At 54.3% G+C, this 18,251-nt stretch overlaps 1 protein-coding gene across 11 annotated transcripts in view; it reads left to right on the top strand.

Annotated features, from left to right (window-relative positions):
• BCOR (BCL6 corepressor) overlaps positions 1-18,251 on the top strand; it is a 114,694-nt gene that overhangs the window by 82,982 nt on the left and 13,461 nt on the right. For 8 of the 11 annotated variants that reach the window (XM_068532963.1, XM_068532968.1, XM_068532970.1 and 5 more), the window contains 5 exons: positions 6,993-7,118; positions 8,435-8,513; positions 9,459-12,299; positions 12,964-13,017; positions 13,488-13,674. In XM_068532963.1, coding sequence (XP_068389064.1) covers positions 7,033-7,118; positions 8,435-8,513; positions 9,459-12,299; positions 12,964-13,017; positions 13,488-13,674 — 3,247 coding nt within the window. In that variant the 5' untranslated portion in view covers positions 6,993-7,032. Of the gene's footprint in view, positions 1-4,918; positions 4,935-6,992; positions 7,119-8,434; positions 8,514-9,458; positions 12,300-12,963; positions 13,018-13,487; positions 13,675-18,251 lie in introns of those variants that run through there. The other 3 variants (XM_068532973.1, XM_068532971.1, XM_068532969.1) reach the window with 2 other exon arrangements.

The raw sequence follows: 18,251 nt of genomic DNA, 5'->3' as shown, positions 1-18,251 counted from the left end.
CAACGCCAAAACACTGGCAGTCTTTCCCTCCTTCCAGCTCTCTTAAAGCAGCCGGGCTGTATTTCCAGGATTAGACTCGTGCTTGTGAAGAGGGACTCTGGTTGGCTTTTTTTTCCCCCCAAGCAAATGCAAATTAGAGAAAAATAATTTTCTTTCAACGATATGCAATGTATTAGTCACTTGTTATCGTGCTCCGAGGCAGGCCTCATTTGCGCGTCTGCCAGCTCGCTCACATCTGCTTGGCGCTGTTTGGGGCATTTTAACCTTTGCGGTGTCGTGTCTGGTCCCACGGATCAAGGAGGAGTAATTAAGCTCTGAACGGCTAGAAAAATTCACGGGCCCCCACGTCTACCGCAGTTTCCCCACAGCTTTGTTTGGGGTGTTCTGGGTTCCAAGATGAACAGACGTGGGGTTCCTATTGTTCCTTGTAAAGAAAGTGGGAGCCCCTGTCCTCCCCTGACCCTCATCCCCAGCCTTCCCAGGACTCCCAGGCTGCACACAATCAGCAGGGAACCCGGGTGCAGATCACAGGACCCTGTGTTTTATGCATCTTTTATTCGTAAAAAGTTCCTTTGTGCTTCCTGTGTGTACTAATGATAGCTGTCGTTAATAGCCTTATGGCATAGCTTGTTCCTTGTGGGGGGAGGAGTTTGCAGTGAGTTCACTTTATTTCTCCAAAGCCCTGATGGAGGCTGCAGTGCAGTGACACCCCCTCTAGAGTTGTGGTCTATGGATCGTTTATTCTGGATTTGCCTCCAGGTTGTGTAGACTCCAAGTGGGAACCCAGCCTGTAGGGACCAGACCCGAGGGGGTGTGGAGGGTGGGTTGGCGGGGAGGAGAGGAGTAAGGTTGATTAATTGCATTCAACCTAGGTTTCCTGTCCTGGGCTGCTGCCTCCTGTTGAGAGACACCAGCTTCCAAATGGGGCCCCCTCTTGCATACACACGTGGTTGTGTGTGGCACAACCGTGAAAGAAAGTGAAAGGAACAAAAAGCCGAGGCCTGGCGTCGGGGGGCGGGGGGTGCGGGGAAGGGGAAGTGTCTGAGGTTGGTCCAAGAGCTGACGGGGGGGCAACGGCTCTGTTTTTGGGAAAGGGGGTGTGTGGCGGGCAGCCCCGGTTTGGCAGCGGCTCTCCCGGTCGATCCTTGCTGGTGCCCCCCTCCCCAAGCCCCCGAGCCCCCTTTTACAGTTGGCTACACCTGGCTTGCATCTTTCAATCGGGGAAGGTGAGGGAGGCGTCCACGGAGAGAACACTCCAGACTGGCCGAAGGGAGCGCAGGACGATGGCCCGGAGCGGTCTCCAGTCAGGGCCCACTCCACTCCCCTGGGGCGTGCCGCCGCACATCCTGGGTTCTCCGTGCGCCCACCCAAAGTTGCTTTTTGTCAGAGATTCAGCGGCAGGCGCCTGGGAAGGGGGAGCCCAGAGGAGCGCGCGGGCGGGGTGAGCTGGGGTCGAGGGCTGGCCGAGAGAGCGGGGGGTCCTGGAAGGTCGGGCGGGGGGTGCGTGTGGGGGGGCGGCCCCGCGCGGGGACCTGGCGGAGGAGGGGCGAGGAGCCTGCGGCAGCGCGGGTGTGTGTGGTGGGAGAGAAAATCCCTTTGTTGCCGACCGATCGCGCTCGGGGCTGAGGCGGGGGAGGGGGCGCCGCCCCTCCCCCACTCGCAGCCGCCACCGCCGCTGCGGGCCAAGTTCACTCCCAACTGACCCGAGTGGCTCGCTGCTCTATCCTGGCGCCCTGGGAGGAGGCAGGGAAGGTTCTGGTTGCTCAAAAGGTCAGGGCCGGCCGCGTGAGTTTCCCGTCCCCCACCCCGTCACACCCCTACTCCTGCTCCGCAGCTCTGTTACTAATGCAAAACTTGGGTCGTGAGTGGGGACGCCTCTGGAGGCGGCGACAGCCATGACTTGGAGTGTGCCAAGAGACAGCGCCTGGGCAGGCTGGATCACCCCTCCCACCCCCCCCCCACCCCCCTCACCCCCACCAGCACCCCCCTCACCCCCACCAGCACCCATGCCCGGCTACAGGACCCAGTCGGCGACCTCCTTCAGCCACACCCCAGGAAGCTTGGGGTCCCCCTCTCCCCACTGCTACACATACTGGGGAAAACATCCCAGGAGGACTTGCCCCAACGCTGCACACCCTGGACCGCTTTTTCTCATCTCCCACCTCCTTGCGGCCCCCAGTCCTAAAATAGGAACTTCTTCATCCCTCCCTTCCTTGACGCCAATAGAGAAGTGCCTGTGTGTGACTCAGTCTGCGCTTGAGCAGTCCCAGGAAGGGCTCCCGAGCCATGAGCTTTGGGCTTCCATGAAAGCCACACACTCTGCATAAGGTCACCCCTCCCTGGCCCCCTCTGTGTCCCTGCCTCAGCCTTCCCTCTGCCGCAAGGAAACTATGCAGCCATTCTGGGGTTTGTTTGTTACATAGTATGTTTAGTGGAGTCAGATGCTGTTTAATGGGTTAGATGTGGCCTGCACCAGCTATTGCCAGGCAGAACTCAAGTCCATAGTGCAGTTTAATCCTCTGGAAAACACGGTGCCAAATATTTACAGATGAGGGGGCCAAAGTTGAAGAGGTCCGGCCACCTGCCCAGAGACACGCCGTGGATGAGAGTGGGAGCTGGGAGGCTGTGGTGACTGCGGGCGCGCGCGTCCTCCACAGAGAACCAGCCATGCCCATGCAGTGAGGGACACCCCTTCCCCGAAGAGGTCCCCAGCCTACGGAGGACCGTGGCACATGGCATGCTGGCTGGGAGCCCTGCCGTCTGCCCGGCCTTCTGAGCCGGAAGCTCTCCAAAACCTGTCCAGGTCGTCTTGGTCACTAACTGGATAAGTGCCTGATGCGGCAAGGGGTGCCTAGAGAGCGAGGCCCTAGGAAGGGGCACCGTTAGTATTGGAGTGGAGTTGGGATGGTTTGGTGGCGCTGCTTCCCATTTCGTCGCTGCCACTTGACAAGCGTGCTCTGCAGACTTGAACCAATCCATCAGCCGCCTCAAGGGCGGAGGCAGTGGAAAGTGGCCCGGTGCCAGGAGGAGCTGGGGTGGAGAGAAAGGAGAGGTGCCAGGAATGGCCTGGTGCTGCCTTCCTCCCTGCACTCACGCCAGCCTCTCACGGCCACTGCTCCTTCCTTTGCAACCTGTTTGTTGTCTGCCAAGGGAAGTCGCCTTTAAAGAAAAAAACAAACGTTCTCTCCTTTTCCTCGTTCCATAATGGTGTCTTCATGGCAGGAATCGGCAGAACGGTGGTGGGTGCAGCTTGGGACCCGTGTGCCCCCTCGTGTCTTTTCACAGAGGGCCAAGGTACCCTCACTCAGGGATGCCGAGGTTGGGGTGACAGCTCCTAATCTTGGTCCCTCTGACCTCTTTCTGCCAATCACACTCTTCTCCCCAGTGTCCAGGCCAAGCTCGGATGCTAATCATAACTCTTGGCTCCCGGACCAGATGACTGCCCAAGTCTGTCGAGGGAGACTCAGGCTCTCCTGTGCTTGCCCTTAGGGCCAGACCGGAAGCCGGAGACCCCGTGGCGAGTCTGCGTTTTTGCAAGCCGGGTCTCTCCCAGAACTGGGTGTTCAGCGGGCAGCCGCCACAATTCCTGGTCTGTTCTTCAGAAACCAGACGCTCCTCCGTCTCCCCAGCTGATCCCTTCTCTTGGCCACCTTCCCTCTTCATCCCTGTCCCACATCCTTGCCCCCTTCTCTCCACTGCTGGGAAAAAAGGGTTAAAACCCAGAGCCAAGGTGTAGCTTAGCAGCTCCCACTGGAAACAGGTTGGTGCTTGTAAAGTGCTTTTCATGACTGACTTCACACATCTTGGCGCTTCCAGAAGCATCACCCACCTGTGGAAGAAAAGGGGGGGGGGTCGTTGAGAAATAAGGGCAGATGAGCCTCTTATATACAGCAGCAAAGCGCCTGCTCTGTTTGTCATCTAAATCACGTCATTTGCCCCCTGCACCATGACCCACAGCCAAGGGTCAGGGAAGTCACTTTTGAAGAACTTTTCCTTGGAGGTTAAAAAAAAAGAAGAAGAAAGTAAGAAAGACCCCCAACTATTTCAACAGCCGCTTCTAGAAGAGGAGTGAGCATGGCTGTGTCTCTGACCCTGTCTCTGTGTCCCTTACGCCCAAGATCCCCTTAGTTAGTTCTACATCCCAGAGAGATGGGGGGTGGGCCCGTTCTTCAGTGATGGTGGGGCGTGAGCAGTATGGCCTTTGCCCAGGATTTGGGCTGTCACTCTGGAGAAGGGCCTCATGCCAGGCAGGGCCCTGGCTCCTTGGCCCTTTCCGCTCAGGTCCATCTTTGGCCCGGAACCTGAAGAGTTAAAAGTCTTTAGCTCGTTGCAATGAAATTATGGCTGGCAGTGGCGCCGCTGTTTGTTCAACAGACCTCCACTTTTAAACAGTTCACAAAAAGTTCATGGGGCAGCTAAAGATTATAAGTGTGTGTGTGTGTGTATGTGTGTGTGTGTGTGAGTAGGTGTAGTCAGCAGGATCCAATACTGAGCCTTGCCCCTCCTCCTCTTGTTTCTTCACGGCCAGCCCCCCGCCCCCACTCCCATGACACCCGACCACGCTCGGGGCCTCAACCCTCCATCTGACCCTGTGCACGTAAGAACACTTCATCCTGACACTGGGTGTTATTTATCTGTGCGGCGTTAATATTGAAAACCCCACCAGACAAGACCTGGAAGGGCGGGGAGAGGCTTTGAAAGCACCCAGTGGTCCCAGGTGTCTCTAAACTGCATTCCCCTCTCATGCTAAGTCCAGGCCGCCCTTTCTAAAGAAAAGCCCTTTCAAGGGAAGGGGGCTGCTGGCCCTTTTTGAGGGGAGGGGAGAGGGCTCAACAGGATGATTGTGGCAGCGGCCTTTCTGTTTCCTCAGTCAGGTGCTCAGAGGTCCTTGTCCCAAGGTGACAACTAAAGGAGACATGTAGGAGGCAGCTTGTGTAAGTTTTGAAGACTGGGGCACCAGAAGATTGGGGCTTCGAGGGCACACACGCTTCTTCCCTCATCCTTTTCTTAAGGGTTTGATGGAGTGACCCTTTGGCTTCTGGTGTAATGTGCAAATTTCATCATGACACCCAGCCAGGGGGTGGCATGGTGTGGCCCTCCCGCTGCAGCCACGGCCAGGACACTTGCACCGAGGAATGTTGCTCCTCCACCTTTTAGATGAGGCCTCCCTGGACACCTTCCTTTTGGTCTTCCTTTCGTTAGAAGGGGCGGCAGGGGTTAGGGAGGGGACACTTTGCTGAACGTGCCTTCTGGTCGGCCCTGCACTAGTGGTGGCCTGCCCCCAACTTGATTTGTATGTTCGGAACACGGAAGGACAGCCCGTGAGCCCCACACAGAACCTTCCTTGATACCCAAGTCCATCTGAGTCCACCTTTTCGGGGCACTGTGGCCAGCCACTGGAAATGCCCCAGTCTGTCTAAAGAAAGGGGCGCTTCCTAAAGAAATAGCTTCTCTAGAATCCCACCAGGCCGGACACAACTGGGAGATCTCTGCCTCTCCTCCAGCTTCATTGTTGAGCTCTAACTACGCGCTGTGTGTCTGCGCGTGCGGCTCTTGATTAACAGACGGTGTTCTCTTCTGTATAGGGGCCGACGGGGGATGCTGGTGGACAAAAGCCTGTGTTAGGACAAAGAAATGCAGAGGGATAGCCTGGCTTGCTTTGGGAGTCAGGTCTCCCAGGTGCTCCCCGACCCCACCCCTAGTCACCCTCGGAAAAAGAGTCCCCAGTCCTGGTGGCTCCCACCCAACCGACCTGGCAGTCAGCTCTGTGTGCTAAAGTGTAAAAGCAAGCATTTGCATATTTTTTCCTGCTAACAAAGGAAATGTGTCGACTTAGGGAACATTTGGGCTTTCGGAAACTGTGGGTGGGTGTGTGAGGGAGGAGAAAGAAAAGTTCCCCCATGAGCTGCACACCAGTGATTTCACACTCAGGTTTGGGTCCTGTGTAAAGAGGCCGTGGCTGGGGGGGCCCTCCCGGGGGACCTCCCCCGCCCACCCCACCCCCACCCCCCGCCCCGGACAAGGGAGTCTGCGAGCAGGGGAATTGCCTAGGGCCATCGGTCCCAGGCATTAAAGGCTCCCCTACTTATTAACCCAGCATTTAACAGCAGGATATGGGGCTGAAGCGCAGTCAAAAGAAACGGCTCAACCTCCAAAGAGCAATTAAAATCCTGCACGAGGATAAATCACGCGCCGTGATAATCCTGTTAATAAAATGCAGCTTGTCCTGACCCTTCACTCATGCAGCAAACTAGAATGTGATGTGGGTGGGGCTGGTGGGCCGGGAAGTTAAGGAGGGGGCGGGGCTCTCCCCTCTGCCTCGGCAGCCTCCCCCCTCCTCCCGGTAGACGGGAAACGGGTGGCTTCTGCTTGCTCCCCGCGGGCTGGAAACTTGCAGCCCCAGCCCGGGCCCGGCAGCCTGGGCTGCTACGACTTCTGCACTCGCTACTGATTGCTGGTCCCCAGCGAGCAGGCGTCATTGAATTACTCAGCCGCCTCCCTCTGCAGCTCCCAGGCCAAACCACCCAGGTTTGGGGCTTAATCTAATCTAGGGCTCGGGTGGGGTGGCTCGCCAGCCCACTGACTCTTTTTAACCCTCCATCTGTAAGTCACACGCGCCGCAGCCGTGGAAATGAGTCGTAGTTTGGGCTGCCACACCGGACTGTTTGTGCCTTTTATACCACACCCCACCCCCGTCCCCAATCCTTTCAGCCCCAAGAAGAATCAGTGTGGGGCTCCCTGGAATCCAGCACCGTCCGCTTTCAATCCAAGTGTGTTCTCCAAAAGGCTGCGAAAAGGGAAGGGAGAAGGGCAGGTGCAGGGTGACATGTGCTGTACCTTGAATGGTGTGGCCTGTGGCTCTTGAACCCTCTCTGCATCCCCAGCGCCTCCTGCCAGGGAAGTTCCATCTCTGCCTAGAAGGAGGGTTTCTCTTGTTCCCTCTTTGGCTCCTTTTTTATTCAACCTCCTGGGATTCTTTTTGTTTTAAACAGACTAGACGCTTGAAGAAAAGCTGCCATCCAAGAAGACGACATGCTTTCAGCAACCCCCCTGTATGGGAACGTTCACAGCTGGATGAACAGCGAGAGGGTCCGCATGTGTGGGATCAGCGACGACAGGTAAATGCGCGTGTCTGGCTGAGGCCTGGGGAGAGCGTGGGTCCTTCCCCAGGGCTCCTGAGCAGAGCCCCCCCTTCACGTCCTCACAGCCAGAGTGGGCCCAAAGGGGGTAGGGGGGAGATCTCCTGCCTAGCTGACGGCCCTTGATTTACAGTTTTAACAGGCAACCTGGCTCAGCGAAGCATTGCCGCCCTTTAAGAGATTAGCCCCTAAAGCGGCCTTTCAGTGCACTTTCGTCCTTAATTTATTATTTCATATTTATGAAGGAGAATTAATCCCAGTCTATATGCTGCTTTAACTCTAAATGTCAGGAGTGTGGGCCCAGGTGGATCGGCATTCGATGTGCTTTTAAAACAAATAGTTTGTTCAGTAATAAATGGGGCGATAGCCACCCTTCACATCATTGAAGCCCAGGGTTTCTCTGGGTCCTCCGCCGCCTGTTCAGCGAGGCCACTGGCTCCTGGTTTCAGTCACCCGACAGCTCTGTTATGCTTCCTAATCAGTAATTTTGGAGTGCGAGGTAGAGGCAGCTAAGCAGTAGATAATTGAAGCTGCTCTTCCGGGTAATGATGAAACTTTTCTCTGCGGCTTGTCAGTGATTTTATCCTGGGGATTTGGAAGTTGGCACCAAGCACTTTCTTTATCGATGCTCTCTGATAACAAGTTCCAGGGCAGCCGCAGCAGCCTGGCACAGATGTGCGGCTTCCCCTGGAGCAGCTGACATTTGTATGATATTAGTGTGTATCCCCCATCGTTTTGATAGAGACAGTCAAATATGGCTTCATCATCACCATGGAAACCAGTTTCGTAGGACATGGTACCTAACTTTGTTTGGGGAAAAGTTTTGAAAGCCTGTCCTCACGGGTAACACAGAAGTGATTGATGTAGCCAGCTCGCAGACTCCAGCCTTGAGGTCCCCCCTTTGGCTTTGGCCATTTTATTACTTCATGCCTGTCCTCAGGTAGAGCTTATAAGGGTCTGCTAGGTCAGCAGAGCCCAGACTGCCCTGCCCGGCCTCTCTAGAGAAAAAATTGCGAGGGTGACGTGGTTGTGCAGAATTTCTGCCTTACCCAACTCGAGGACGTGTTTGTGATTTCACATCCCTGTTGCCCTGCCTTTCCTTTGTTTTTCCCAGTATGGTTGAATCACCATTTGGGGACAACTTTCAATATGGGCCATTGGGGAGGATTTTTTTTTTTTTTTTAAGGGCAGTTGGAAAAATGGAGTTATTAGAAACTGGTCTATTCTGGAGCAATCTATGAAAGATGGATTAAGTGAGGAATGCTTTCATGAAGTTGGTGTGTCCTTCTAAATAGGAAAATTCCTGTAAACGATGGTGACGCTTCAAAGGCCAGACTGGAACTAAGGGAAGAAAATCCCTTGAATCACAACGTGGTAAGAGATTAATGGCTTCTGTCGATGTGCTGAGTATCAGTGATCTGTAATCAATCGTGCATTCATTTGCATACCATTAAAGGGCCTTTTGGGGGCAGGGCGGGGTGTTTCAGGGCAGGGCTGAGTAGAAAGCCTAGGCCGAAGGACGAAGCCTCACCCAATTTCTTCCTGGCTTGCTTTCTTGGCTGTGCTCGCCATTTACGTCCTTGTCCCCTGCTGACTGGTGGGATACGTGCCGCCTTTTCTTCGATAAGCTGCGTGCCACATCAGTGCTCCCAGCTGGATAAATTTGTAGCCTCCAAGTAGACCCTTAGGGTTTACCTTCCCAGTAAAATATGAAACAGAGCTGTCTTCAGATACCAGGGAGAGGAAGTCAAAAGACACAACTACAGTTTGACCCATGGCCTCTTTATTGATTTAGAAATGAGACAGCTTAAGTCCTTCATTCCTTACTGTCCCCCTGAAGATTGTTTTTTGTTATGTTAAATAATGCCTCGCTACATCCGGGGAAAAACCGCAGTGAACATCGCCCCGCCCCAACCTGACAGGGCCTGGGGAGGGTGAGTCCGAGTTCTGTACCCCACGAGGGTGGTTCTGAGAGCAGTGGAGTTGGTATCACCTCAGTTGCAGCAAAGAATTTCTGCTGAGAAGGTGGATCTTCCAGAGTTAATAGATGACTGAATTAATGCAGGGGCCTCAAGTCTAAAGGGGACCAACGTTTTACGTGCTTTCAGGATACTAATTGGACAAAGGTGAGACGGCAGGCAAAGGAGGGTTCTGGATAAGCGGGGAGGGGGCCAAAGACCTTGTGAATCCTTTATTTTTTAACCCTTTTGGCTCAGATGTTGAGGCTGATGTCCTATTGAGCTAGTCCGCCTTTTCTCTTTGGGATGGGCTGCTTTGAAGGCGTGTCCTCGGTAATACCCATTTTCTTCTTCTGTGAAGGTGGACGCGACCACGGCCCATCGGATCGATGGCCTGGCAGCGCTGAGCATGGACCGCACCGGCCTGATCCGGGAAGGGCTGCGTGTCCCCGGAAACATCGTCTATTCTAGCTTGTGCGGACTGGGCTCAGAGAAAGGGCGGGAGGCTGCCACAACCATAGGTGGTCTGGGGTTTTCTTCCGAAAGAAACCCAGAGATGCAGTTCAAACCGAATACACCCGAGACGGTGGAGGCCTCCGCTGTCTCCGGAAAACCCCCAAATGGCTTCAGTGCTATATACAAAACGCCACCCGGAATACAAAAAAGTGCTGTCCCCACGGCAGAAACACTGGGCTTGGACAGACCTGCCAGCGACAAACAGAGCCCGCTCAACATCAATGGTGCTAGTTACCTGCGGCTGCCCTGGGTCAATCCTTACATGGAGGGGGCCACGCCAGCCATCTACCCTTTTCTCGACTCGCCAAATAAGTATTCCCTGAACATGTACAAGGCCTTGCTACCTCAGCAGTCCTACGGCCTGGCCCAGCCGCTGTATTCTCCGGTCTGTACCAACGGGGAGCGATTTCTCTACCTGCCACCACCTCACTACGTCAGTCCCCACATCCCGTCGTCCCTGGCCTCGCCCATGAGACTCTCGACGCCTTCGGCCTCACCAGCCATCCCGCCTCTGGTCCACTGCGCAGACAAAAGCCTGCCCTGGAAGATGGGCGTCAGTCCTGGGAACCCGGTCGATTCCCACTCGTATCCCCACATCCAGAACAGTAAGCAGCCTAGGGTGCCCTCTGCCAAGGCGGTCACCGGCGGCCTGCCGGGGGACACGGCTCTCCTGTTGCCCCCCTCGCCTCGGCCTTCACCCCGAGTCCACCTTCCCTCCCAGCCCGCTGCGGACACCTACTCCGAATTCCATAAGCACTATGCCAGGATCTCCACCTCGCCCTCGGTCACCCTGTCGAAGCCATACATGACGGTCAGCAGCGAGTTCCCCGCGGCCAGGCTCTGCAGCAGCAAGTATCCAAAGGCTCCAGAAGGAGCCGAAAGCACCCAGCCAGCTCCCGGGCACACCCGGAAAACAGCAGGTCAAGACAGAAAAGATGGCAGCTCACCTCCTCTCTTGGAGAAGCAGACGGTTACCAAAGACGTCACCGATAAGCCACTAGACTTGTCCTCTAAAGTGGTGGATGTAGATGCTTCCAAAGCTGACCACATGAAAAAGATGGCTCCCACGGTCCTGGTTCACAGCAGAGCTGGAAGCGGCCTAGTGCTCTCCGGAAGTGAGATTCCGAAAGAAACTCTATCTCCTCCAGGAAATGGCTGTGCTATCTATAGATCTGAGATCATTAGCACGGCTCCCTCGTCCTGGGTGGTGCCCGGGCCAAGTCCTAACGAAGAGAACAATGGCAAAGGCCTGCCGCTGAAAAACAAGGCCTTGGACTGGGCCATCCCGCAGCAGCGCAGTTCTTCGTGTCCCCGCATGGGCGCCGCCGACGCCGTGGTCACTAACGTTTCGGGGTCGGTGTCGAGCGCCGGCCGCCCAGCCTCTGCGTCGCCGGCCCCAAATGCCACCGCCGAGGGCAGCAAGACCAGCAGGAGCTCCGTGGATACCACGCCATCCGTCATCCAGCACGTGGGCCAGCCCCCGACCACACCTGCCAAGCACAGCGGCGGCACCGGCAGCAAGGGCGCCAAAGCCAGCAACCCAGAGCCGAGCTTCAAAGCGAACGAGAATGGCCTCCCGCCGAGCTCAATATTTCTCTCACCAAACGAGGCGTTCAGGTCCCCACCAATCCCCTACCCCAGGAGTTACCTGCCTTACCCAGCGCCCGAGGGCATTGCCATAAGTCCCCTCTCCTTACACGGCAAAGGCCCTGTCTACCCTCACCCGGTGTTGTTGCCCAATGGCAGTCTCTTTCCTGGGCACCTCGCCCCAAAGCCGGGACTGCCCTATGGGCTACCCACGGGCAGGCCGGAGTTTGTGACCTACCAGGACGCGCTGGGGTTGGGCATGGTGCATCCCATGTTGATACCTCACACGCCCATCGAGATCACTAAAGAGGAGAAGCCAGAGAGGAGGTCCCGGTCCCACGAGAGGACCCGCTACGAGGACCCAAGCCTCCGGAACCGGTTTTCTGAGATGCTGGAAGCTGGCAGCACCAAGTTACATCCAGAAGTCCCCGCGGACAAGAACCTAAAGCCCAGCCCCAGCTGGAATCAAGGGAAGACCGTCGTCAAGAGTGACAAGCTCGTCTACGTAGACCTTCTCCGGGAAGAGCCAGATGCGAAAACCGACGCTAACGTGTCCAAACCCGGCTTCACAGCTGAGAGTGTCGGCCAGAGTGCCGAGCCCACCAAACCCCCGCCTGACCCGGCCCTACAGCCACACCGGGATTTCATTGCCCTGAGAGAGGAGTTGGGGCGCATCAGTGACTTCCACGAAGCCTATACTTTCAAACAGGCTCCGGGCCAGCCAGTCTTCGGCTTAAGCAAGGAGAATGTTCCAGCGGGAACCAACAAGGAGAACCTGGCGATGCCGGTCTCGACTCCGTTCCTGGAGCCGACCCTGGGGAGCGATGGCTCTGCGGTCACTTTCGGGAAAACCCAAGAGGATCCCAAACCATTTTGCGTGGGCAATGCCCCACCGAGTGTGGACGTCACCCCCACCTATACCAAAGACGGAGCTGACGAGGCAGAATCAACCGATGGCAAAGTTCTGAAACCGAAGCCATCTAAGCTGGCAAAGAGAATCGCAAACTCCGCTGGTTACGTGGGGGACCGGTTCAAGTGCGTCACTACCGAACTGTACGCAGACTCCAGTCAGCTCAGCCGGGAGCAGCGGGCATTGCAGGTGAGCCCCCCACCCGAATTTCAGGAGCCTGACCAGTTGTCAGGATTTTTTTAATGTGTGAAGAGGAGGGGGCCGGGGGTATGATAGGGCAGGACACCGGGCTGATTTGGTTAATGCAGCTTATGATAATTTAAATGTTTGAAATGTGTCCAGTAAGGGGACGTAAGTGGATACTTTAAGTTATTCTGTAGATTTTAAGCGAACTCCACTCGAATGCTGATAACGGAAGTTTTAATTATTGCGAAGGATGTCTAAAAGACTGCATGACATTTACCTATCAATCGCTTTGATTTCTCTGCCGTTACTGTACGTTAACAAATATACCTAAAAGCGCTGCTTAGAATGCCTTACGTGATACTTGGTGGAGGTGTGTAGCGGCCGCATGTCTGTGAGATTCGTGCAATTTTTTTTTTTTTCACCAAAAAAACAAACCAAAAAAAAAAAAAACAAAAAAACAAACCTTGCTTAAAGGGATAGAGTATGTATTTAACTTGCTAGTGAATGATAGATGTTGTATAGGAATTTCCTTAAGATATTTTACTTTTAATTAAAAGATAAATAAAGCCAAATTGTTTTGCAATGTTAAGAAAAAAATTGGTTTATGCTTATAAAAATGGATGAAGTTATCTAAATGATCCATTGAGTGCCCATTTTAATTACATAGATGGAAGGATTACAAGAGGACAGTATTTTATGTCTACCCGCTGCTTACTGTGAGGTCAGTTCTTCAAATTTTTATTACTAGAATCTTACATAAACCTTTTGAGTTAAATTTCATTTCCAAATATACAAAGGGAAGTTTGTGGGCCATGGTCGTCTTTATTCATTGTGCATTTGTTTTCTTTTCTGTTGTGTTTTTGTTTCGCTTTCTTTGCGTTGTGTTTTTGTTTTGTTTTATTTACCTTCGAAAGAGAATGTCTGTCTCTATGCCACAGTGTATGTATGCTATACATACACACCGCATATATCTCTACATACATATGGCTTTATGAACAAAGAGTGTGTGACTACTTACATATAGACACTCTTACATTTTTATCGTTAAATTTTAAAATATCTCAGTTGTATCATAAATTGTGGTTGGTTTTGGGCAAACTTTTCTTTGAAGATACTTTCCTTTAAGGTAAGGGCAGTGAAATAGCTTTGGTGGTAAGGTGTGTCTTTTTTCCATCTCCGTTCTCTTTCTAGCGTGCAATGATGCGCTTCTCAGAGTTGGAGATGAAAGAGCGAGAAGGTGGCCACCCCACGACCAAAGACTCCGAGGTGTGCAAATTCAGCCCCGCTGACTGGGAAAGGCTGAAAGGAAGTCAGGACAAAAAGCCAAAGTCGGTCGCCCTGGAGGAGGCCATTGCCGACCAGAACGACAGTGAGAGATGTAAGTGAACCCAGGCGGCTCGCGTGTGGTACCACGTCGGTGGGAACGGGGCGATTCCGCTCCCAGTGCTGAGGGAGGTGAGAGGAAGCAATACGCTTCCGATGGCCCAGCATCTGGGTGGTGGCTGTTCGGAGAATGGGCTGCTCTGGCCATCCTTCCCAGCTGTGGATTGCAAGGCTGGTTGTCCTTTTGAGCATTGCGGCATCCAGGAGTGAAGCACCTATGAAATGTTGTTTCCTGGCACGCATCTCCTTTTTCCGGAGAAATGCTTGTCCTGTAGTTAGTAATAGTCTAATACAGCAGAGCAGAGGAATGGCAGTGCAAGACCGCCAGCGTAGCAGGTATGTGTTCTGTTTTGTAGCAGGTACGGATACGGGTTTTTGGTAGCAGTGGAATGACACTTGCAGCCAGAGCCAGACCCTCCAGAGTGACAGTCTCCTATGGGAGGGAATGGAGAGTACTCGGATTCTCCCTCCGAAGGCAGAGGTTTCGTTAAAATGAGATGAGGGCTGATGAAGGCACCAGAAAGATGAGCATAATTATTTTCTGTGGCAGGCTTGTTTGCAGTCATTAGGAATTGACAACACGCTCCAAGGGCGTGGGATAAACGAGGGCGTTCTTCCTACCAGACGGGGTGTATTATGTTTTGGAGGCAAAACTGGAGAGAAAGCTAGCGTTTGCCTCGAGTCACACTCTGCGGTCCCAACAGCTGCTCCCCCACTGGGGTTGACTTCGGGCTTTGCCCTCGAGACTTCCTGGGCTAATGAGATGTGTTGGCAGGAAGTGGAGGTCTTTCTCCCGCTTTCTTCAGTGTGCGTGCTTGTGGCCTGCAGCCTGCTCCTGACCCCAGAAACCTCACCGCTGATGGTGAATGAGGGCATCTAGGTGAACGTCCAGGACAGGGTGGGCGTGACATCCTCCTGAGACAAGACAGTCGGGGGTGGTGGGCACGTTTGGGAGGTCCGGGCCCTTGGACCCAGTCGTAGGGTCGACGTTCCCCCGCACGCTTAGGTCGTGGGTGCCTGATGCAGTTCGGGAAGATTGTGGTCAGCAACAGCGTGTGCTTCTCTGCTGCTTGGAGCACCGCCCTCCCCCAGCTCATCTTTGGGGTCAGACAAAGGCCTGTGGCCAGGGTTCTGGGTAAGCCACACCGGGACCGGTTTGTCCTACGTGGCTCCCGTAGAAGGGGATTTCTGTGGCTAGTCAGTGGCGGCCTTACCCGAGCGATGGCGCTCTTGATGTGCCTGGAGTAGACGATTCCGAGCTCCTCCTCCTCGGGATTGGAATGAAAAATGGAGGGTCCAGGCCACCCTGGAGTAAAGCAACAAGAAAGCCTCCCTCCTTGCCTATGCTCACAGCTGACACGCAGCCCTTACCCTCCTGAGTGGCCTCATAACTCAGCTCTTGGGGAAGTTTCTCAGAGAGATCTGATAAAAGTGGGCAAGGCCAAGTTCACGGGGATGCACTTTTCTGAGGAGGGGATCTGCCTGTCCTGGGTGGATGGTGAGGGAGGCTGGAGGAAGGGAGCGGGAAGTTAACAGGCCTCGAGTCTTCTTGCCCTTTTTTCCAGCAACATGGCGAAACCCAGGGTGGCCGCTGCCCTTCATGTCTCAACGGCCTCACCCCGCCCTTCTTCCCAGAGGAGTTTGTGTGTGTCCTTCCCAGTCTTTCCTGCTGAGCGTGGAGACAAGAACTCGGTGTGGCTGATGGCGAGCAGGGCCTGAGCCCCAGATGATTCCGAAAGCCCCCTCCCCCCACTGCCTGCCTCCAATCTCAGACCGACCGACGGGTCTCTTCCTGGAGCACCCGGGACATGGCCCAGTGAGCCATGAATCGCCACCATGGGAGGGCGGGAGAAGGGTTGGGGAAGGTGAGGGGCTCCGTTTGAAAGACTGGGGCAACGGAGGTGGGTTCACCATCCACCCTCTGTCTTGTAGAGACTTGTGGTTTGTAAATAGTTGGTCAAGAAAGGTCACCTAAAGGAGCCATTGTTCTTACTGCCGCCTCCGCATCCAAGGCACAGCAGGTGTTCATTCCATTCAGCTGGAAATTAATGGGCCTTCTTGTTCTTGGGCCATCATGTCTTGAGCTGATATGGGCTCAGGTCCTTCTCATGGGTGTCGGTGTGGCCGAGAGCCGAGCTGTGAGCACATGGGAGCTGGGGCGGGGATTTGGGGCGGGCAGGGGTCACAAAGAGGGTCCAGGACGCCTTCAAGATGCCTTCCCCCTTCTGAGGCAGCCCCTACCCATGGAGGGACCAGGAGCTTCTAAGATGGTGGGTGCTGTTTGCACGGCCCTGGTTGTCCCAGTGCATCTTGTTGCTAGGTGCTTGTTTAAAAAATGAATTAACTTGAGAACACAGTGGCCGAGATATTCCTTTATTCTTTATGATCACACGGGTGGCTGAGTTCAATTTTTATTTTGGAAGTTCACCAAATGAGTTTGGAGGTTCCTCAGACTTGGAAGTTCATTACTAGGAACCCTCAGTGGCATTTGAAGATGGGGCGGGGCAAGGAGGCATTGGTCCCTTCCTTCTCAAACTTGGAGTAACCATCTCCCTTGCCAACCACTTGGCTGGGACAGACCTAGGACCTGCTCAGTGGCAATGCCTGGCCAGAAGCTGGAGGAAGCCTCAGTCAAGGGGCTTCATGAAACTCCTTTGCTCAGGGAACTTCTCTTCCAGCTGAGCACCCGCACGTTTGTAAACTACTCTGGAACAGAGATCCCCTGCACTCCTTCTGTAGAGGGTGTAAGTTTTAACAAGGTTAGCCCTTACTGGAGGTGCTATAGTTAAGCTACAGAGAAGGGGATTTTAATCCTGGGGAGCCTTCCAACAACTCAGAACCCTCTCGCCTTGTTTAGGCCTCACTGGGCATGGCTCAACAGTGGTGAGGGTGCTTTTTTGCCACGGTGACTTGTAAATGTTGTTATGGTGATGCTTCTGTGAGGCGATGCTATGGCACAACCGTAATGAATTATGGGATATATGTGCTGTGAGTCATATGACCATGCTGCAGGGAGCAAACATTGAACCTCAAACAATACAGCCACGTTCACATCTTGCTTAGACTGGGTGACCAAGGACACGTGGCTTCCCGCTTTTAGAAGGGCCAAAAGTAGCAGTGACGGCCTGATGATTAGGATCCCCGTGTATCTAGTTATCTCCCCATCTCCTTTGTCCTCAAGGGTAATCCTCCTGTGGGTCGTGGTTAGAACAGTCATTGAGAAGCTCCAAGTGACACGGAGCCTCTCCCCCATAGCTGGTGGCCATGGGTATCTTGGGCAGTCGGGGTGGGTGTCCTTCAGGGTTATTACTGGCCTGGGTAAGGTCACACTAGCGTAAGGTCTTGGGGGGCCTTAGCTGAGGGGAATTGAGATCTTTGCCCTAAAAGGCTCCGGGGTTGGGGGGAAGGGTGGATGGACCTAGTTTGGAAAAAGAAACTTTAAAATTGGACATGGGGGTTCTTAAGGTAGCCCTTACATTCCTCCGTGGATCCCCTCCCACGGAGCTTTTAGGGAAGGCTGACTGGACCAGAGAAGTCCAATGATGTAACCAGGGGGGCTCACCTCTTAAAATTTCATACATTTTCGGCCTGAAATTCAGGCTGGTCTGAAAGTCTTGGCATCTTTTGGTTAAAGGGGTTTTTCCAGCCTTTCTCTGTGCTGAGCCCGGCCCGTGATTATGAAGCCCACCCCCGGGAGGAGGCTAGCAGTAACATTCCCACTTTACAAGTGAAGGGGGCCGAGTTGTAAAGCGGCGCCATTCCTGCCCGAGTGTTTAAGAGGGTCACAGAGCAGCCGGAGTGAGAGTTGCAGCGCGCCCTCTTCACCGGGCCTGCGGTAGCCTGGGCTGCATCACCCGTAAGCACAGGCCAGGAGTTTGGGGTTTCTCCTGCTGCCATGACAGGAGACCCTCGCGGTTGGGGTGATTCCAGCATTCCGGCAAGAGTAGATGGGGATCTGTCCCACCTTGGGATACCCTTGGAGAAAAGGTAAGTGGGTTCCACCATTGAGAACACAGGTCAGGCTAGCCAAGGCCAGGGTGAAGTTCATCCCCACAACTGACTGCCATTAGATGCTGGGAATGCCCCCAAGAGAGGCTGATCAGGGGACCAGCCGGCTGGGCAGAAGTGGGAGTGATACTTGAAGTGGTCTAGGGAGAGGAGGAGGAATGGGTGCAGCATGTGAGGGGTGTGTCCATGATTTCATCTAGAAAAACGGGCTGTGGGAGCTTAGCTCAGGTGTTAACGAAACACCAAACTCATACACCCACCCCCACCCCCGGCCGGTGATGGACAGGGTCATCTTACTTAGGGGAACTCTTTAACATCACAGTGATCATTATGGAATTATTTGTGCGTTAGAAAAAATGTGACCAGCAAAGCAGTTGAACTGTTTCTTTGGCTAGAGCAAAAGTGAGGAGTGATGTTAGGCTGGGCTGATTGGAGGAAAGGCCCCAAGTGGATGCTAGGTTGAGCAGAGGCAGCGGAAGCAACACAGGCGGAGCTGGGGTGTGAGCAGTTTAGCCCAGCCCCGCCCACCCTGCCCCCTGCCTCCCGCCCCCCATGAAGGGGGTT

The sequence above is a fragment of the Eschrichtius robustus genome, chromosome X (genome assembly GCF_028021215.1).
Source record: "Eschrichtius robustus isolate mEscRob2 chromosome X, mEscRob2.pri, whole genome shotgun sequence".
In the NCBI taxonomy this organism is placed as follows: Eukaryota; Metazoa; Chordata; class Mammalia; order Artiodactyla; family Eschrichtiidae; genus Eschrichtius; species Eschrichtius robustus.
Note: the sequence above shows the minus strand (reverse complement) of the source record. Positions and strands in the feature narration are given on the sequence as shown.